Source organism: Talpa occidentalis, unplaced genomic scaffold, assembly GCF_014898055.3.
Source record: "Talpa occidentalis isolate TD23 unplaced genomic scaffold, MPIMG_talOcc4v2.1 talOcc4.7, whole genome shotgun sequence".
Classification (NCBI taxonomy): Eukaryota; Metazoa; Chordata; class Mammalia; order Eulipotyphla; family Talpidae; genus Talpa; species Talpa occidentalis.
Genome location: NW_023605083.1, coordinates 53,792,206 through 53,811,703, shown reverse-complemented (window position 1 = coordinate 53,811,703; position 19,498 = coordinate 53,792,206). Strand labels below are relative to the sequence as shown.

General features: G+C 47.9%; 1 protein-coding gene across 1 annotated transcript in view; it reads left to right on the top strand.

Annotated features, from left to right (window-relative positions):
* The window catches only part of GABBR2 (gamma-aminobutyric acid type B receptor subunit 2), a 332,908-nt gene that overhangs the window by 240,178 nt on the left and 73,232 nt on the right, over positions 1 to 19,498 (top strand). The window contains exons 8-10 of the mRNA XM_054689021.1: positions 706 to 766; positions 13,467 to 13,547; positions 17,280 to 17,430. Coding sequence (XP_054544996.1) covers positions 706 to 766; positions 13,467 to 13,547; positions 17,280 to 17,430 — 293 coding nt within the window. The remainder of the gene's footprint in view (positions 1 to 705; positions 767 to 13,466; positions 13,548 to 17,279; positions 17,431 to 19,498) is intronic.

Genomic DNA, 19,498 nt, shown 5'->3' with positions numbered 1-19,498 from the left:
ATACCCCAGTTTATTTAGCCCAGCATATGGGAGCCTGGTATCAGCCAGCAAAGCAGATGTGACAGATGACGCTATCTTTTGACCCCGGGGTCCCTAATGAGGGGTGCTCAGCTGCCTGTGACACTGGTCAGGTCTCACTGGTTCAAGAAGCTTAATTTTGTGCTGCTCCACGGCCCAATTATAATTGGGGCTGACGTCACCACTCAGAAAGAACTTTTTACAGCATTCTCTGTCCTTAATAAGAAATACTAACTGACCTTCTATCCCGTTCTGATCTCAAGTCATACAGCCTCAGCAGAGCCTCACATCTTTATGGGTGGGAGCCTGGGAAGAGAGTCAGGCCAGGCCCCAGACACTACATCTCTGCCTTCACCTTCATCCAGCACCCTGGAAGACTCTCCCCAGACAAAGCGGGACACGTGGGTGTTTAATAAATAGTCATAATGATAATGATTTGCATATCTTGGCTTTAATTCATGTGTATTAGCTCCATTACTGATTTTGTGCTTTTTCAAATTAACCAGATAATGTCATAAGCAGCTTAGAAACAATTACTTTAATTTTGCATGTGTGGTCCAGCCGGAGTCTATTTTTTTCTCCAATATTAATAATCACATCTTACAATTAATGAATTTCCATTGAAGTCGGTACTGTCTGGGCTAATATGGCATTTCTCCCTTTGTTCTTGTTTTGTTTTGTTTTTAGGGTCAAGTTGTATTCCGGAATGGGGAGAGAATGGGAACCATTAAATTTACTCAATTTCAAGGTAGGCTTTTTGATGCTTATTCTTTCTGGTTGATGAATTCTGTATTCAGAGATGTTGTGTTTATGCAATAACATGCATCAAAAGAAATGAAAGTATGATGTTCCAGATAAGAGAAGACAGATTCAATAGAAAACACTTCTCGCTGAAAACATTAGTTTCAACTAATTTAGTGTATTTTTCTCAACTACATTGCTTCCCAGGCCTGTTCAGCCTGCCCACATGATTCTGAGAGGTTCCTGAAAGTGTAGGGGGTGGCAGTTAAGTCAGTTCCAACAGTCTGAGAAACTTGCATTGTTCTTGGTTTGGGTTGTAGAAATTGCATTGTTTTGGTTTTGACTGTAGAAATTGTCAAACTCTGAAGCTGAGTGACTCTCATAATGAAGCCCACGTACTCATCACCTGGCTCCAACCCTTATCAACGTAGTGCCGATTTTGCTTTATCTTTCCTCACCCTGTTCGGGTAATGTTTCAAAGCCACTTCCAGACATTATCTCATTTCAATCTATAAATACTATCGTATGCATTTCTACCTGATAAGGACTTTTAAAAACATAACCACTGTGTTATCACGCCTGAAACATTGGACAACAGTTCTTAATATCCTTTCATCCCCTGTCTGTATTGATCCTCTGATTAGCTCAAAAATGTCTCTGCTGCCAGGTTGGTGGAGAATCCACACGAGGTCTGCTCATTGCATCTGGCTGATGTGTCTCTTCAGTCTCTTTGAATCGACAATTATCACACACACACACTTTTTATAGGCCATTTATTTCTTTAGAAAACCAAGTCTTGTGTTGGACTTTTATGCTGTCAGAGTTGGAAGGGGGTCTCAGCAATCCCCCAGACCAAGTAATTTGTAAGATGAAGATAAAACAGAGTCCCAGGGAGGAGAGTGACTCGTCAGAGCCCCCGGGTCCCGGTGAAGAGCAGGGCCGGGCTTTCCTCCAGGTGGACACCCCAAGTCAGCCAGTCGTGTCAGGAGCAAGGCTATTAACAGAAACCACTAGAGAGAACATTCATCAGTGCAGTGGTTTTCAGCATCTTGTTGTTTCTGGAAAATTCAGCAAGAAGAGCAGTGCTTCTGTGACTCCTCACTTTGAGCAGAGCCTAAAGCCATGCAGGGGGAAGCAGGAGATGAAATGGAGTTATTCAGATTCATTCAGACAAATCCCAACCAAATTCAGATCAATCAGGAGAGGTGTTCTTCGGGACCATAGCTCCGAAATGCAATCTCGTAGATTTCCCCATTTGTCTTTCCATGGCAGGTAATTGAAACGCATGTCAGCTCTCTGGCGTGCACAAAAGATGTAATTTTGGGCAAACGTAATTATTTCCCCATTTGTTAAGTCTTACTTCTTCATTGGTTGAACAAAGTAAGCCTTGGCAAAGATACTTATTCTTTTTTTTATTATTATTTGAATGATTGCAACTAAATTCTCTTGTCACATTTCCAGTTCTCAAATTATATCATTCTAGGGGAATATTTTGTAAAATATTGATTGGCCGATCACAGCTACAGATGCATGCCATATTTATTGCCTTTTTCTCTCTTTGTATGTGAGGACTAGATACCAACTCCAGTGATCAGTTTTTAGCCATATCTGGCTTTATAAGGATAGCAGCGTAGCAAACAGTAGCTGAGAGGTGTGTCTGAGCTCAAGTTTATAGACCTTAGGGCAAGTGACTCAGCCTCTCTGAGCCTCAGTTGTCTTCATCTGTAAAATAAGAATATAATCCCACCTACCCACCTGAGATGTGGGAAGAACTAGATGATGTAACACATATCATAAGGGCAGGGCCTCCCCGGTGGCGCAGCAGGTTGAGTGCAGTGCCATGAAGCTGTCCGCAGCCTCTGCAGTGCAAGTTCAATTCCCGGCCGGCCAGAGAGATTCCCACATGGCACAGCAGACGTCTCCTGTCTTGCCCACTGCTCCCCTCAGCAGTGTTTTCAGTACGTCTGCCTTTTCTGCTCCCTACTCTGTCTCTAGTGAATCTTCTCACCCTCCCATGCCTCTGGCCTACACCCCAGTTCTTGTATAAATAAAAATAAATCTAAAAAAAAGAAACCTCATTTAAAAAAAAAATAAGTGCATATATATTTTTGTTCAACAAGTAGTAGCAATTATGAGTCATACTTTTTCAAAAATCATGAGACTTTTTTTGAAACAAATCCAGTTTTTCTTGGTATATTGTGACCCTCTGTTGCCTTTTTGTCTGCCTACCCCTGAGAGCTCCCTCCACATTTAATGATATGCAGGATATCAGATGGGGAGGGCATTAAAGATGATGAGATCATCTTTAATGATGATCATCTTTAATGAATGTCCCATAACTTGGTGGTATAAATGGGGAAACTGAAGCCCCAGGGAAGAGGTGTTCCCCTCAGGGACACACGGCTGGGCAGTGGCAAAGCTGAGACAGCTTCTCATTTGCACAAAGTTGCTTCCCTGTCCACCTCTCGCCACCTCCAGAGTGCCAGCAGTTTCCACACACCCATACTCGAGAGTCTTCCCTTTGCCCCATCTGTGTCCAACTTTTATTGAACGTCACAGCTGGACTTGCAGATACTCATCTTTATATGTTTTCAGAAGAGATTGATCTTGTTGACAGAGGGATGCTGTGTTATTTGAGGACTGAACTGAGCCACTGGAGTGCTAGGGCCATGTTCAAACCAGCACAACAGAGCCAAGTTCAAAGGCTCTCAGAGTTGCTTTGTCTGCCCAGATGGAGGGGCCCTGAATTATTGAATAAGCTGCCCAAGTTGGAAGGGCTTCTGGTTACCATCTCATTTCACAGAGGGAAACTGAGGCCCAGGCAGGGGAAATAATTTGTCTGGAGTAAGACCTGACTCACTGTGGGCTGGTCCAGATTTTGTTTTCTGGGACCTTCCAGGAATTGACCCAGAGGGTAGGCCTCTCCCCCACCTTGGGGTTAATGGTTCATAAATTGCCTCATGAAGCTTCTAAATGGGGTCACTGTGTTGCTTTCTGCTGCGCCCTTCACTCCCTCTCTCTTGGTGTCTATTTGTCTCACCCTAACCTCCTGCCCTCTATTTAGAGGGGACAGTGGCACAGCAGTGCTCATGACAGAGCTGACTCACAGCCCAGCAGCAGGAGGGGCTCCCTTTTCAGGGTCTGGTCCTGGACTCACCCCCAGACAGCCTGGGATCTTGGAAGTGGGCCCATCCCACCCTTCCTCTGAAGACCTCCTGAGACACTTGAGCTTCTCATTTGCACAAAGCTGCTAGAATCTTCTAAACGCTTTTGTAGGAGGCTCTATAGACTCCTTTGCAAAGCTACAACACAAATGAGTTGAAACAGGAGGCGGCTTTGGGAAGAAGACTAAAAGAGAAGACAGGAAGCCACGTCCTTCTGCACTCCAGGATTCTGAGGCTGCAGGGTTGGCACCGCAAGCGCCTAGCAGTCGGTAGGCCCCAGTCCAAGTTGATTGAATTAATTTGATGGCAAAATACCTGGATTCCAGTGTTTGCTCTGAAGTTTCACAACAGTGTGACCTTGGGCAAGTCCCTCATCCTCCTAAACCCCAGTCTCCCACTCTGGAAAATGGGACACTGCTGGGGCAGGAGTGTGGGCAAGTGAAATGTGGCTCTATAAACTTGCAAGCGCAGGGAAGCTCATCACATTGCTAGCATGCTGCCTGGGTCCTGGCACCGCTGGGGACGCTTACTGAATTGGTTAATGACATGGCTGGTGGAAATTTAAGAACATTTTCATTGACTCGTGACTTTTGGTAACCTGCTTCAAGGTAGCATGTCTGGCAAACAGTAGTTAAGCCTTGACAACAGAAATGTGAACCAAAGCTAATGCTGTTCCAGACTGTAGAAACTGTCCTTTTTGCACACCTAGGAGTGCTGGTTAAAAAAAGCTGTTCTAGTGCCTCCCCGGTGGCGCAGCAGTTGAGCACTGGGTTGCGAAGCTGCCCGCAGCCTCTGCGGTGCCTGTTTGATCCCCGGCTGCTCCCCGGCCTCCAGAGGAGGGTCCCACATGGTGCTTAGACCTCTCCTGCCACCTGCTGCTCCCCTCAGCAGTGTACTTCCGTCCCTCTACCTGCTCTGCTCCCTGCTCAGGCTCTGGTTAATTCTCTCACCCTCCCGCGCTTCTGACTGTACCCAGTGCTTGTATAAATAAATAAATAAATCTTAAAAAAAAAAAAAAAAAAAAAAAACTGTTCTAAAATAATGCCCACATGCCCTCCAGAGGTCAAGTCATTTTAAATCCAAGGAGGGTTCTAAGAATGATCTTCCTTATGCCTGGCTTCTCTCCTCTAGTCTGTTTTCAAGGTTTCTTAGATCCCTCACTTGGGTAAATGTGGTGCAGATTTTGTCAGTGGCCCACCCGTACCCCCTGAGCATCCACCTCCCAGAACAAACTCTTAGTAAGAAGAGCCACAACTCCTGATCTATGTGAGAAACAGGCCAGGTAGCCCCACAACTCCTGACCTATGTGAGAAACAGGCCAGGTATCCGGGAGCTCACACTAGCAGGGCAGCCCAGAGCCAGGGGTGCATGGGAAGCAGGGAGTCAGTAACCTGGCATCCTTTCCCCTCTCTCTCCAAGGTATGTTCTTCTCAATCTCCCAGAGGTCCCCAGTGGGACTGAGCCTCAGTTGCTCTCCCAGATACACCTTGTGCTCCTTCCCTTCCCAGTCTCAGGTCCCCACGCCTGTATCCCAGCACTTCGGGGCACCTCCCAGATAAATGATGTGTATCCTTGTCCTGGTCTCAGGCACTATTCTGAGGCAGCCCCCATGGCGTAGGCGAGAAAGGCGTTAGCTGCCTGCTGACCACACACGTTGGATGGAGTAGAGCTAGGTCAGAACCCCTTGCAACTCCAAGCTCGGCGCCCCTCCCCCATGCCATCTCCAACTTCCACGAAGCCACACGTAGATGAGGATGAATATGAGGGAATTGGCTTTTTTTTTTCCCTAGGAGGAAAAAAAGAATCCATGTTACTGGTGAAATCTAAACATGGCTCAGAATTTACAGCAGGGAAGGAAGTTGAGCGAAGCCATGATTAGAGCCTTGTTTATGCTGTTCTTGGTGAAATCTCAGCATCTGCCGTTCGCGCTCACCGTCCCTGCCTTCATTAGCCCTGTTTGTAAGAATCTCGGTGAATGATAATGTGCTTGAATGTCACACTGCTTCTGTGCAACATAAAGGACTCAGGCTTTGGCGTCTGATATTCCGGCTCCTGATTTAAAGGGACGGGGTCTCCTAACACTCCAACAATATAATTGTCATTCAGAACTTACCCATTGAAATGTAGGCTTGTCCTTCTCGTTTGCAGACATTAATTACCTTTTGGTCTGGGGTAACAGATCCAGTTCCATTCAGCCAGCATTTCCTGAGCATCTGCCAGGCGCTTTACCAAGTCCTCTGGGGGAAGCTAAGTTGAATAAGATACAGTTTGTGCTCCCCACCCCAGGGGCTTCGTAATCTCTCTGGACAAGTGCCAGCACCTATAAAAGCAGGAAGATAATTTCCCAGAACCTACTAGAAAACTTTCAGAGTTGCTTTGACCCCAGTTTGAGACTCTTGCCCCTGATTTTTAATATCCTTTGCCTTCTGTCAAGGCAGGAATTATATTCTCTTCACCAAGCCATGGGGCTGCAAAGGCCCGTTTGTCGAGCTGCCACTCGACTTCATATAATTGAGTGGAGACATAGTCCATTAAAGGGCAGGATGCCCCAGGGGGCTTGTAGTTCAGCGGGAATGGGAGGACATATGTGAATGTGGGGGCCTGACCTTGACACCTTCTGGCCCTCCCCATCCAGGCTTTGCCTTCCAGGGATCCCAAGGATGGTGGCATGAAATACAGAATTATTTAGCAGATCTTGAGTTCCATTGAACCATAGGCTCTCCTCATTGAAGGGAATCCAGACTCTTTATGGCATTGCCTCTGCTTGAATGCCTCCAGTGACAGGGAACTCATCCCCTATCATATGGAAAGAATATGAGCTTTGAGGTACGTGTGCCTGATTTTTGCTAACCAGGCACTGTGGCTTAATGGCTCTGGCCCATCATTTTAGCATTTGCTTTCAAAGAGTATAGTAGGAGGGGATCATTTTTATTGCCTTGAGAATGATGGTGAGAATTCAACAACATGAGGCTGTGAATGTCCCTGCCTGAGGCTGTCACAGAGAAGGGTCACAGCAACTGTGGTCTTCTTTCTCTCTAGGGCACGTTTCACAATGATCCCAGATATAGCCCTTTCCAGAATTTCTTGAGAAAAATGCAGTCTTGCTTCCTCAGGACAAACTTCACACTCCTCATCTCATCGGACGTGCTTATTATTAGTCTCTTATTTGTTGCTTTGTACCTTTATTTCCATCGTTTATTCTCACACCCTACCTCCAGCTCTCCCCATGAAAGGCAGCCACTCCAAGTGTTCAATGCAGATATTGCACTTGTAGGTATCCTTGCAAAATGTGTTTTGCTGTTTTGCATGTATATGTTTTGATGTATGTTTTGTTGCATGTATACATTATTGCAACTGGACTATATTTCTTTTTCTTTCTTTGTTTTGCCCCACTCAGCACTTTGTTTATTGGCGGTACCTCCATGCATGTCTTAGGCTGTGGCTTCTCACTGCCCCCTCCCTGGAACCTGCCCATACTCCACCCACCCACTCTCCCAGTGACAGACTCCGAAGTCACCTTCAAGTCCCTGCCTCTACAAATAACAAGTGTCCTTGTCCTTCCAGACCTAACTGGGCAATTCTTTAGGGCAAATGATCATAGGTGTGCTAAGGCCAAGGGCACCCTAAATCTGCATGGTGGCTCCTTCTGTGGCCAAGCCTGTCCCCCTCCTGTGTGCCTCCCTCCCCCCAATACTTGGTGTTCCCCAGCCCTCTCACTTTTTGGCAATCTGAAGGTATAAATTAATATCATATTGGGTTTGGAATATTACTTCTCTGATTACTAATGAGTTTGGACCTTTCTTCCTGTGCTTATTAGCCATCTGTTGTCTTTCTGATCCTGTATCCACTTTTATTTTGAGGATACTGTGTCTTTTGTTGTTGATTTCCAAGAGTTCCTTATATAATCTAGCTCTCAGGTCTTTGCTGACTTTAAACTTTGCAAGTATCTTCTACTTAGCCAGTTGTCTATATGTCTATAAACTTAAAGTCCTCATTGCTTAGAAGTTTTTGATTTTGATGTGAATACATTCTATTTTACCCCTGTGGTTTGGGCTGTTAGTTTCTTGTTTCTCAGTAGTCACATCCTGGTACCTGCCTGGCTGGTGCTGGCTAGCACTGGGGGTGTGAGATGGGTAAGATGCCCCCAGGGCACTCTGGGTCCAGTGAGAGGAGACCCAGGATCCCAAGTGGGCAAGACAGGTGATCCAGGCATTCAGAGGACACTCAGCTCCACCTGACAGACTCTAGAGTACGTGAGAGGTGACATCTGAGATAAATTTTAAAGGACCAATGGGAGTTCACCGAGAAGAGGAGAGAAAAGGTGCCTGGTGCGGATAATCGGTGGTATTTATGTGACCTGTGTCCCCTGAGGTACTTAGCTTTTGCCCCTGGGCCAGTTGACTTAAGTCAATGGACAAACCTACCTCTGGCAGGGTTGTTATATTCCCAGGGCGTTCAGCTCATGTCCACCTGGCCTGTTAGATATCTCAAAACAAAAATCAGTGAAGTTAACTTATTAAAAATGTGGCAGCGGCGTGTTGTCTGTGAAGAGAGAGAAAAGTGTGAGTGAGGCCCTAGACCAAGGACGTGCCAGACCATCTCTGCTTGGTGCCGCTGACAGCGCTATTTTCTTCCACCCCGTCTACCCCATGAGAGGAGAGTGTCCCTCTGGAGCCGTCCACAGGACGTGACCAAACATGGAAAGAGGTGGGGTGCAGGATTCCATCCAGAGGAGTAGCTGGTCGTGCTAGAGGAGAGCAGGATCAAGGTCCTGTCACCCAGCTGGGGTTCTTGCCTGCCCCTGAGTCCTGGAGCTTTATTGGGGGCAGGGGGATGGAGGGGAGAGGACCTCTACGGGGTGCGGGGGCTGGGGTGGAGACATTTTATAGAATCTTTGATTTTTTTTGAGCCACCTTTTGTTTCACACCTTAGAGTATGTGTGTGTTTGAAACAATTAAACTTTGAAGGAGATAGATAGACAGACACAGTCTCCCACAATTGAGAACTAGAGCCAATGAAGGAAGAATGGGCACTAAGAGGTGAAGGGAGTCGGGCCCCTATAGTAGGATGTGGGGACACCCCTATAGCAGGAGGTCAGCACCCTTCAAGCTGGTTCCCCTGCCCAGGATGGGGGGCTGCAGGGCAGGAGGGAGGCAGGTCACTCTGGTGAAAGCCCATTTCCAGCTGCCTCGTGGATGGCTCAGCCACCTTAGTGGATATTCTCAGACTGGACTTTTAGGCCACTTAATTCTCACCTGTAAGACCTATTTTCTTTACATAGCCTCTAAGTCTATAGTTGTAAATAAAGAAGGCACTTTTTAAAGGGAACACACCCTTTTTGCCCCACAACTAGGAACCATACTGCAGGAAAAGGGGCTCTTAGTCTCACAGTAATTTTAGCCTCTGGAACAGAAAGTGCCAATATTGGCAGGCCCTCAGTCTACTCTTGTGGTTTTTCTCCTCTGGAAACTCATGAGGGTCACTTTAGGGAACTTTTAAAGTACTGATACCCAGGATCCATCCCTCAGTCCCTCAGGGTCTCTAATATGCAGGTTTATGTTGGCACCAGGCATCTGTATTTTCCAGAAGTTTCCCAGGTGACTCTAATGCCCACCCAGGGATGAGAGCCACTGGAATCCCTGCAGTGCAGTTTGCAGATAGAGAAATTGAGGCCCGGAACAAGGGACTGGGTTGTCCAGGTCATACAGATAGTCCATGGCACTGCAGCAGGGCTCATGGGCAGGTCAGCCGGTGACCTCACAGCCTCTCCCCCTCTGCTCGATTCCCCCCAACCACCCTACCCATCCTATGGATCTTTCCAGAAGATCCACACTCTGCAAGATCCAATCAGTATTCTTATGAGCAGTTAATGTTGTTTGCACAAAGATGTTTATTAGAAGCCCAAGAGTTAAAAGTTGGACCTGCTGGGTGTCTGTAGTAGTCACCCTCTTCCCCACTCTGGGCCATGGGTGAATGGAAGAACACAGAGGTACTGTCCACCCACAGACCAGGAGGGTCCCTGGATAGAACATGGGGAGTGAGACCCTATGCTCTGGGACTTCAGAAGCAAGGCTTCACATTCTACCCAGGAATCATAAGACCTGAGCAAAGCTCCAACAATAGGAACTGTCACCAGGTACCCTGAACCCACAGCAACTGGGGTGCTGGAAGGGAAGAGCAGTACTCAGGGAAGGCTTTCTGGAAGAGATGGGAAGGGTTTGGGCATGTTGGTTTGAAAGAGGAAGGGGAGACCACCTTCCAAGTAGAGGGACCATTACAGGTTATGATGGTATAAGAGAAGGGGGTGAATGGGGACCCAGCAAATCATTCCCAGTAACTTTTACCATGACTCAAATAACTACAATTTGTTGAACAATGACTACAAGTTATCTCTCAGCCAGAAACTGCCTCTGTTCTCCTCTTTAGCCTTAGGACTACTCTTAAAGTTGCCATTTTACTGTTATGACTACCTGTCACAAGGTGCAGGCTGGAAGGGAAATAGAATCTGCAAATTGAATAATTCCAGGGCTGGTGAGGCTGCAGTCACTAAATTATAGGGTCAGAGATTCCGAATTTTATTTTTAATCTGTGTACTTACAGGCTCCAGCATAGAGCCTGGTTCTTAATGGATGTCCAATCAATGTTTCTGGAAGGAAGGGAGGAAAGAAGAAAGAAAGGGAGGAAGGGAGGGAGGGAAGTGATCAAACTAAAGGATTTAGCGTAAGCATCCCTCAGTGCAGAGATTGTCCGAGGCCACTGCAGATAAAGATGAGGAGATATGCAATGGGCACTCAATAAATGTGGGCTGAATGACCAGCAGTATGCGCAGGCTTTGAATGCAGAACCCGGGGACCCAAGTTCCGGTGCCCTCTTGTGCTCTGTCCAGTAGCACAGCATGTGGCTCTGAGGCTTCTCCTAACCCACAGCTCCTCCCTCATCTCTGGACCGGGGAGAATGAGGCCTGACTCACAGTTTGCCTTCAGTGTGCCTTCAATGCAGGAGCATGTGAAGTGCTGTGAGCCTCCAGGCACAGCCCCAAGGAGTCATTATGGTGATTATGGCCATTGTGGGAGGCAGAGTACTTAGTGCCACAGGATGGATGTACAGTGAGGCATGTGGGTCAGAGGGGCAGCCTGGGGTGGCGGCCACACCACTTCCCAGCTCCTGATGATTTATCCCAGCCAGCCTACATATTTCATGTGCTGCCTCCTCACACCAAATAAATAAATCAGGGCCTCCTCCTCTGAGCGGTCGGAGCTGACTAGTGCCAAAGGCTTCAAAAGGCCAGAAGAGGGATGCAGGAACTCCCAGCAGAGTCTGCTAATGTGACATTTAGGAGCTAGGTGACCCAGGCGAGTGACAGCCTTCTGCTCAGTGTGAGGCAGGGAGACCTTTGAGGGAGAAGGAAGTGACTTTTACAGCCCGATTTTGCTCCACAGAGTCTCAGGCACACAGGCAGACATGCGGCCTCTGGGATTCTGCTTTCTGCTTCCTGAATGTTTATAAGGGGCCAGCAGCACACTGCATTTCAGCAAAGAATTGCACTTAGAACCAGAGCCCCAGCAGGCAGTTCCTTGGGATGCATACCTGGAATTCCGGCTTGTGTCACTTTATAAATTCTGGGCACATCGAGACCATGCTCTGCAGCTCTGGAGCCCCCTGAGGGTCAGGCCTTCATCTGGGGACAGGTGGTCTCTGCAGTTATTACACGCAGGAAGCACTGGGGGCTGAAACGTGGATGTAGAGGGTAGTTCTGCACTGAACTGTCAGCTCTCAAGGTCCCACGGAGGCAGCCATGTGTCAGGGCACGTCCTGGGTTGAGTCTGTATAGGTGGTCATCCTGACCACCTATCGAGCCTGTTTCTTCATCTGTGCTGACACCAGTAGGGACTGAAACCACCACACCACACACCAAACAAGAAAAGGGACATGCAATTCCTAGCACAGATCCAGGCACACTGTAGGGGCTCAGATAATCCCCTGGCCCCTTCCCTCCCACTCCACAACCTGTCAAAGTGTGTTGTACCCTGGGGATTCCATTTTCCACCCAAACACCTTGCCAGTGGCTCTCTACCTCTATCCCCCAAATCTTACCCCAGATCTGCTTCATCTGTAGTCAGCAATATCCTGCCACATGCCAAATAGACTTTCCCCCTACCCTCCACCCCCTGCTCCAGGGCCTTGTCATCTTAGTCTCTTAGTAGTTTGCTGCAGCTGGTCCTTTCCCTGGCATCCTGGTGCCAGCCTCCTGACCACTCCTTCCCAGTTTTCTTGCAGCCTCCAGGCTCTGGCCCCCTCCAAAGGCTGGCTCTCCCCAGGATTTTGCCCTGGATCCTCTTCCCTCCTCACTTGACTCTTTCCCTGGGAATCTCCACCTTGTCCCCTGCTCCAACTCCCAGCCTCCATGCTGATGACCCCCAACTCTCTCCCCATCCTAGATCTCTCCCCATCCCAGATCTCTCCCCATCCCAGATCAAGGACATCTCCACCTCGATGACCCACAGGCTTCTCAGGCACAGGATGTCCAAATAGGAACTTGTCATCTGCCCTCCTTCTTGACCCCTTCCTTGGTTTCTGGCACCTGGGCCCCCCAGTCACTTGCTTCACTCCCCTGTTTTCTCTCTTCCCTACCCCTCTGATCACTCAGTTGTCCATATTTTACCTGGAAAAAAAAAACTTTGTCAAATCTCATCTCCCCATCTTCATTCCTCCTGCCACCACCCCGGGCCAGTTCTCATCATCTTAATCCCTGGCAATGACCAAAACAGTAACCTGAACATACCCACAGAATAGTAATGAGGATGAAGTTTAGTCAGATGTACCTCTTAAGTCTGAGAATATACCTGAGCAAGTGCATATGAAGGAGACTGTGCCTGATGTGACACGGTGGAGCAATGTGAGCTCTGAAGATGATAGATGCACTAGCAGAAACAATCATCTCAGGATACATTGGTAGGAATATAACACCCAGAATGAAGTAGAAAATGGTCTCCTTTACTCGCTGACCAGACTGACCAGATCATGCCTGAAGTACCCTGTTCAGTCCTTGGCCCATGCTCTGTTTACCTGTGTTAACTATGCTTAAACTCTATTATGGGTGAGGCTCAAGGAGGGGCCTGGATGGGGTGGGAAGTAGAAAAGGTGTTCTGTAAGGTAGGGTCACAGGCTGGGAGAGGGGGATGGTTATCATCTGTTCTGGGCCGAGTAAGCAGACAGAGTCTGTGTGATCCTAGAGGGCAGAGCCAGGTGACAGGAAAAGTTACAGAGACTGTACAGCTCAGTGACCTGACCTGGTTCCCTTGGTTACAGGCAGAGTCCAGCTATCAGGGGAGTGGCACCCCATCCATACAGTGTACAGCAAAAGACACATAAGCAGTGGATGAGATGGCATGAGAGGTGTTCAGCTTTTGTGATTCTACCTGGAGGAGGCACTGGGGAAAGGAAAGGCCAGGGCTGGTGAGCAGAGCAAGAGCTGGGATAGGAGCAGCCAGGCAGAAGCACAGGACTTGGCTCTAACCTGACACTCTCTCGTGCTCCCTACAGACAGCAGAGAGGTGAAGGTGGGAGAATACAACGCTGTGGCTGACACCCTGGAGATCATCAATGACACCATCAGATTCCAAGGTAAGACAGATGAACTTCTTGGAGCAAGGGACCTACTCAGTTGCTTCAAGTCTGTATATTGTCTGAGACTTAGGGATAAGCTCAGATTCCTTGGCTTCTTGGGGGGGAAAAAAAATCCCTCCCTCTTAGCAAATACACTCTCACTGTGCCCAGAACCTCTGTCACTTGGAGCTGGGTTCTAGCCCCTGGAATGGGTCACTGGAGTATGCATGGGATGCCATCACCAAGACATCTGCGCTTAAACCATTGGATGACCCAGAGTAATTCTTTTAATTGTGTCCCAGCTAAATTTAGCCCTGTCTTCTCCTCTGGGGAAGGACTTGACCTCCCCTCCCATTTCTTTTCCTGGAAGACCATTCTCCTCTTCTTCTGCTAAAGAACTTCTCTGTATCTTCTAGGGCCAGATCAAATGACACTTCTTCTGTGCAGTCTTCCCTGATTAATCCCAACTAAGCTAATGACTCCCTTGTCTTTGCTTATACAGTCTTTTCTGTCTTCCTTTCCTATGGCCCCATGATCACTGTCACATTGCATTGAAATGTCTGTATTTTTGGACAGTGAACTCCCTGACGAGATTCTGTTTGACTTCAAATTCCTGGCATCAGCCAGGGTCAAGCATGTGTTAGAAGTTCAGTGATATTTGATTTAAAAAAAAAATGAACACAAGACTGATAAAATGAGTAGCTGAGTAGATGGGTGAATAAATGAATGAACAAGTGAACATATGAGTCAATGAAGTAGTGGGTAGATGAATGGGTGGGTGGGTAATGAGTGGATGGATGGATGGATGGGTGGATGGATGGATGGATATATGCATGCATGCATACATGAGTGGGTGTTTGGTTGGATGGGTGGTAGATGGACTTAGCCAGTATTAACACCCTCAAGTCCAGTCTGTTCTCAATAGCCAAAGCCATGCTGAAGATGCCCCACCTCTGCTCAGAACATTAGCCCATACCATGATGTGACCCCAAAGCCTCTATAAAGGAACCCCTCCTCCCTCTCTGTCTCATCTTTATCTCCCAGCCAAACTGCTTGAAATTTCTTAAATGTGCAGAGACACCACCATGCCTTTGCCTCTGCGGGGGCCCAGAATGCCCTTCCTCCAGGTCTTCCTGGGTGTTCCTACTCATCTTCAGAGGCTCAGCTTCCCTTTCTGTAGCCTTTTCTGACTCCTTTGGGCAAAACTACACTCTGCTTCCTGCCTTGTGTCTCCCTGTGCTTGATGTTATCAACCACCTGAGCTAGGTGACAGGAGGCAGTTCACACAGTGGTTAGAACACAGGCTTCAGAGTTAGGCAGATCTGGGTTCAAATTCTGCCAGCATTGTCACTCACTAACTACAAAAACTACTTGATGCCTGTAAAATTCCTACCCCTACTCCCACACAAGCTATAAAATGGGAATGATCTTATCTAGACATGAGGCTGTTGGTGGATCAAGTGCGAAAATCTCTACAGAGTGCTTAGTCCATGGCAAGCAGTCAATCAATGTGATTTTTCATGACTAGCATGGAAGTTCCTTGAGGACAGGGATTGTGTCTTGCTTATTTTCGAATCACTAGTTACCCAGCAGCAGGCCTAGCAAGTGGGAGGTGATGACGATGATTGATCACCATTAAAGCTGGTGAAGGAATGGTAGTGGATAAAGGAGTGGTGATGAATAGATCAACAGTGAATGAACGGATTGGCTGAGAAGCAAGAAGGAAAACCCAGGGCTGCTGCCATTACCAATACTTCTGATGGCCTTCACTCTTTAGCTCCCATAATATCTTAGTTAAGATGTACAATGCAAGGCCTCCCTGGTGGCACAGGCACACAGGCGGTTGAACGCTGCACTGTGAAGCTGTCCACAGCCTCTACAGCGTGAGTTCCATCCTGACTAGCCTGCAAGAATCCCACATGGTGTGGCAGACCTCTCTTGTCTCGCCCGCTGCTCCCCTCGGCAGTGTGTTTTGTCAGTCTGCCTGTTTTGCTCCCCACTCTCTCTGGTGAATCCTCTCACCCTCCCGCGCATCTGGCCTGTACCCTGGTTCTTGTATAAATAAATAAATCTTTAAAAAAAAAAAAAAAAGATGTACAATGCGGAGACGCCATAGTGAGAGCAGGGGAGATGGAATAAGGAAAAGATGTTGTCAGTATTCTAAAGTTGTTTCTACACAGCTGGTGGTCATAGTTGTCATATAAACTTGTCATTTGAGGTTTGATTCAAACCCCAGGCCCCTTTCTTGGAACCCAGAGAAGGGCTTATTTCCAACTAAGAATTCCTGGGTACCCCCAGGACTGCTCTTGTGTTTGGGAGTCAGAAGACACCTAAGTCTACCTAAAGCAGCCCAGGCTATGCTTGCAGGAGATGGGGAGATAAAGGAGAATGGAGAAAGAAGTTTCTAGATGTTAAGATTTCACTTCTGAAAGTAAGAAGCAGTGCTCCCTCTGTCACCCAGTATCTGCTTTTGCCCTGACTTTTGGCCCTTGAAACCTTATAAATGCGATTTTACATAGAATTACTTGAAGCTTTCCATTAACCATGCCAGCAGCTTCCTAGCTGTTCTCAAACCTGGCAGCTTCCCTTGACTGCGTAGATGGCTCAAACTCTTTTTATCCACTGACTGTTTCCAAACACATTTGAACTTGCTAGCAGACTTTTTTTTTAAGCACAGATGTTCAGAGGAGTTCTCAAACCCTGCTCTGGCATCTGCCCGTCCTCTGCTTGCCTCCCGGGAACAGAGGCATCCTTGAGGCTGGCACCTGTGCCACAGCAGGGGCAGGGTCATCAGCTGGTGGGTCTCCTGGGCTCCGGGTTTGGCCACTCCCCGGCAGCTGGTTGATCCCATATGTCTCCACCTGAAGGAAAAATCCCATAAGTTCAAAATTCCACCACAGGAACCTGACCTGAAATAGATAAGAAAGAAGGGGTTAGTGAGAGCGTGGAGGGAGGAAAAAAAGGGAAGTTAGTCCCTGTACCCCTTCGGTGCCAGGTAACATTGAAACAGGATAATTTTGTCACTCAGTTTTGCAAACTCAGAAATGAGTTTGTTCTGAGGCCCTTGGGGCACCCCAAGATTCCTAGTGCCCTTGCAGAATGAGTGGGGACATGTCTACAGTCACACGGAGAACTGAAGCCCCACAGTTTTAGTCCAGTCCTGGCAGCAGGGAGGGGAAGGCATGCTGGGAACTTGTACTTCCCACAGCTAGCCAACCTTCCAAAAATGGAAAGCCAGAAAGAGCATTTATAACATAATGACCTTGAGGCAGACAATCCACACCCAGATCACATACACACCTCCGTGGAATTGACAAGCAAGGTGGCTGCCCTTTTGAGAGGTGGTCATTATCATGTATGTTGCACAGTCCTTGAGACCACAGCCAAGTTTATCGCCCCAGTGGCACCCAGCTCAACCTACTCACAGCATCTAGCCCATGTCTTCCAAGTCACTGTTACCTTTGGGGATAAATGGTGATGGTTTTTCAACAGCACAATTAGACCAAATCAAATCCTAGTCTTCTAATGACTATTAAATGCATCACAAATCCCTTATTGATTCTATTTAGAGAAAGAAATAAGATCTGGCTAAGGCTCCTTGCTGGGCCGGCCAGCCAACTGCCGGAGCCCACTCCCCCAGTAGATGTGTGCTGGACAGAGTTCATGCCCAGGGTCAAGGGCATTGGACAGAGATGTTCTCAGGGACTGACTGCGCTGGGCTCTGCTGATGTCTTTTCCTTGGCCTTCCAGGATCTGAACCACCAAAAGACAAAACCATCATCTTGGAGCAGCTCCGTAAGATCTCCCTACCTCTCTATAGCATCCTCTCTGCCCTCACCATCCTGGGAATGATCATGGCCAGTGCTTTTCTCTTCTTCAACATCAAGAATCGAAATCAGAAGTAAGCCAGCTGCTCATGTCCTCCTCTTGGATAACCCTTTCAGGACTGACAAGCCTCATGGACAAAGCGTAGGAACAGAGCTTGACTGATTCCAGGGGCACACAAGTTTTCTGAAGTGTGCCACTCAGTCACTGGGATGTTTCTGGATGTTTGGTGCACATTCACACACATACACAGGCAGGACTGCTGAGTGCCCAGGAAATCTAGGTTAAATAAAATATGTTCATAGTGGTCCACGGGGAGACAGAGAGAAGACAGAATTCTGCCAGTTGTCTTTCCCAACACCTTCGGGAAGCACTATGGAAGGGGTCGATGAGCTGATACTGAGCACCAGGCCTCAGTGCAGCTTGTTACAGTCCAAGGAGCCCCTGCCTTGCATCATCTCAGTTCACCCTCAGGCTACCTCCCCAGATCTCACTGGAGAGCACCAGAGCCCAGCTCCCTGGCTGCTTTGCAAGGCCACGGTGCTGCCTGAGGCAGGACCTTCCCCTTTGTTTCTGACCTTGATTCCTCCTCACCCACAGGGGCCCTTCAGTCTGCTGCTGGCGGACAGCAGCTCCCTCTCTGAGTTAGTGTGGTTAGTTTTGGGTAAAACAGCCCCCACCCCATGCCATGGTATTTGCCAAACACAGCCAGCTACTTTGGTTTCCATAGCAAATCCCCAGATCCAGCTCCCTGCCTTGTGGGAGCAGCTGAGCAGAGGGCTCAGAGCAGGGTGGAGGGGCATGATCGGGGATACAGCCTTGTGCCCACTCACACACATCCAGGCCCTGCCATTGTGCCCAGAAGCCACACTGGGTAACCTCCCTGGGAGCCAAGAACTGGCCTTATTCTAAGAACAATGTTATTTTTCCTCTCCTTGCTTGCAGCAGAGGATTTCTTGTCATTTTCAGTATGTTTGTTTATTTGTTTGGGGGTGGGGGGTAACAATTGCTTTGGTAAATCTGTTTCCTGGAAATCAAAAAAGAATTTTACTGTATTTATCTCCAATAACACATATACTGCCTCAAACTCAAAGTGGTGAGCAGACCTGAGAGCACTTAGCGCAAGGCCTAGACACAGAGTCAGCTTGTGATTAAGGGTAGATCCCCTCCTGCAAGCATCAAGAATCTCCATAATGGCCAGTTGTCCCTCTCATAAGACTAAACTTCCTTAATTCCTTAACTAATCCCTTTTGGCCTCCTGGGGGAAATGACTGTTAGTCTTTCCAGTAGTCTGGCATCCATCATTTTTGACTAGCTTTACAGATTTAAAAATCTGCCAGGAGATAGGAAGTCAATGCCACTGTGGTTCCAAATGCCCCTTTACTGCTGTGTTTCTAAATAGTCCCCATCCATTAAGGTCTACTTCTTCCAGGAAGCCTGCCCGGCTCTGATATCTCTGATATCTCTGATATGGGGCAGCTTCCAGTGGTAATCAGAATGAAGGTTGTTTAGCAGTTGATGGTTGATCAGGGTCCCAGTCTCACTGCAGCTTTCCATGTGCCCTGGGTGGTGTGATCTGTGCTCCTGGCCCACATGTGAGGAAGCAGCCAGTATAAGTGACCTGCCGAGGGGGCACCTCTGCAGGTGGCAGAGACCCAACACTGGACCTAGTGCTCCCAACTTGAAAGCCCATGCGTGTCCACAGCTTGCAACAGACATATCTGTCCACCACTTAGATATATTATATTTTTTAAATATGGGAGGATTAAAAGAGCTGAAATATACAACAGAAAATGCTTAGGGGACAATTGAGTGGTTTGTGCTAGGGAAGCCAGGCACCGCTGAAGGCAAACTCCAGCTGGCTGACGGTTTAACCCAGTCCTGGCTTGCTGGGAAGCTGGGAGCCACAGCAGGATTCCTAAAGAAAGTAAGAGAGAAACATCAAGGGTTTGGGAATATAAGAAATGCTCCCATCAGCAGCCTGGTGAAGACAGGAGGGCAAGGGATGGGATGGGGCACCATTGTCCACCTCTATCACCTGGTGACTGGGGGATATGTTCCTACCTGCGGTGTGGTCCTCCATGCATGGACAAAATGAACTTCTGGCAGCCAAAGTGGAGGCTCACTCATCCCTGGTGACCACA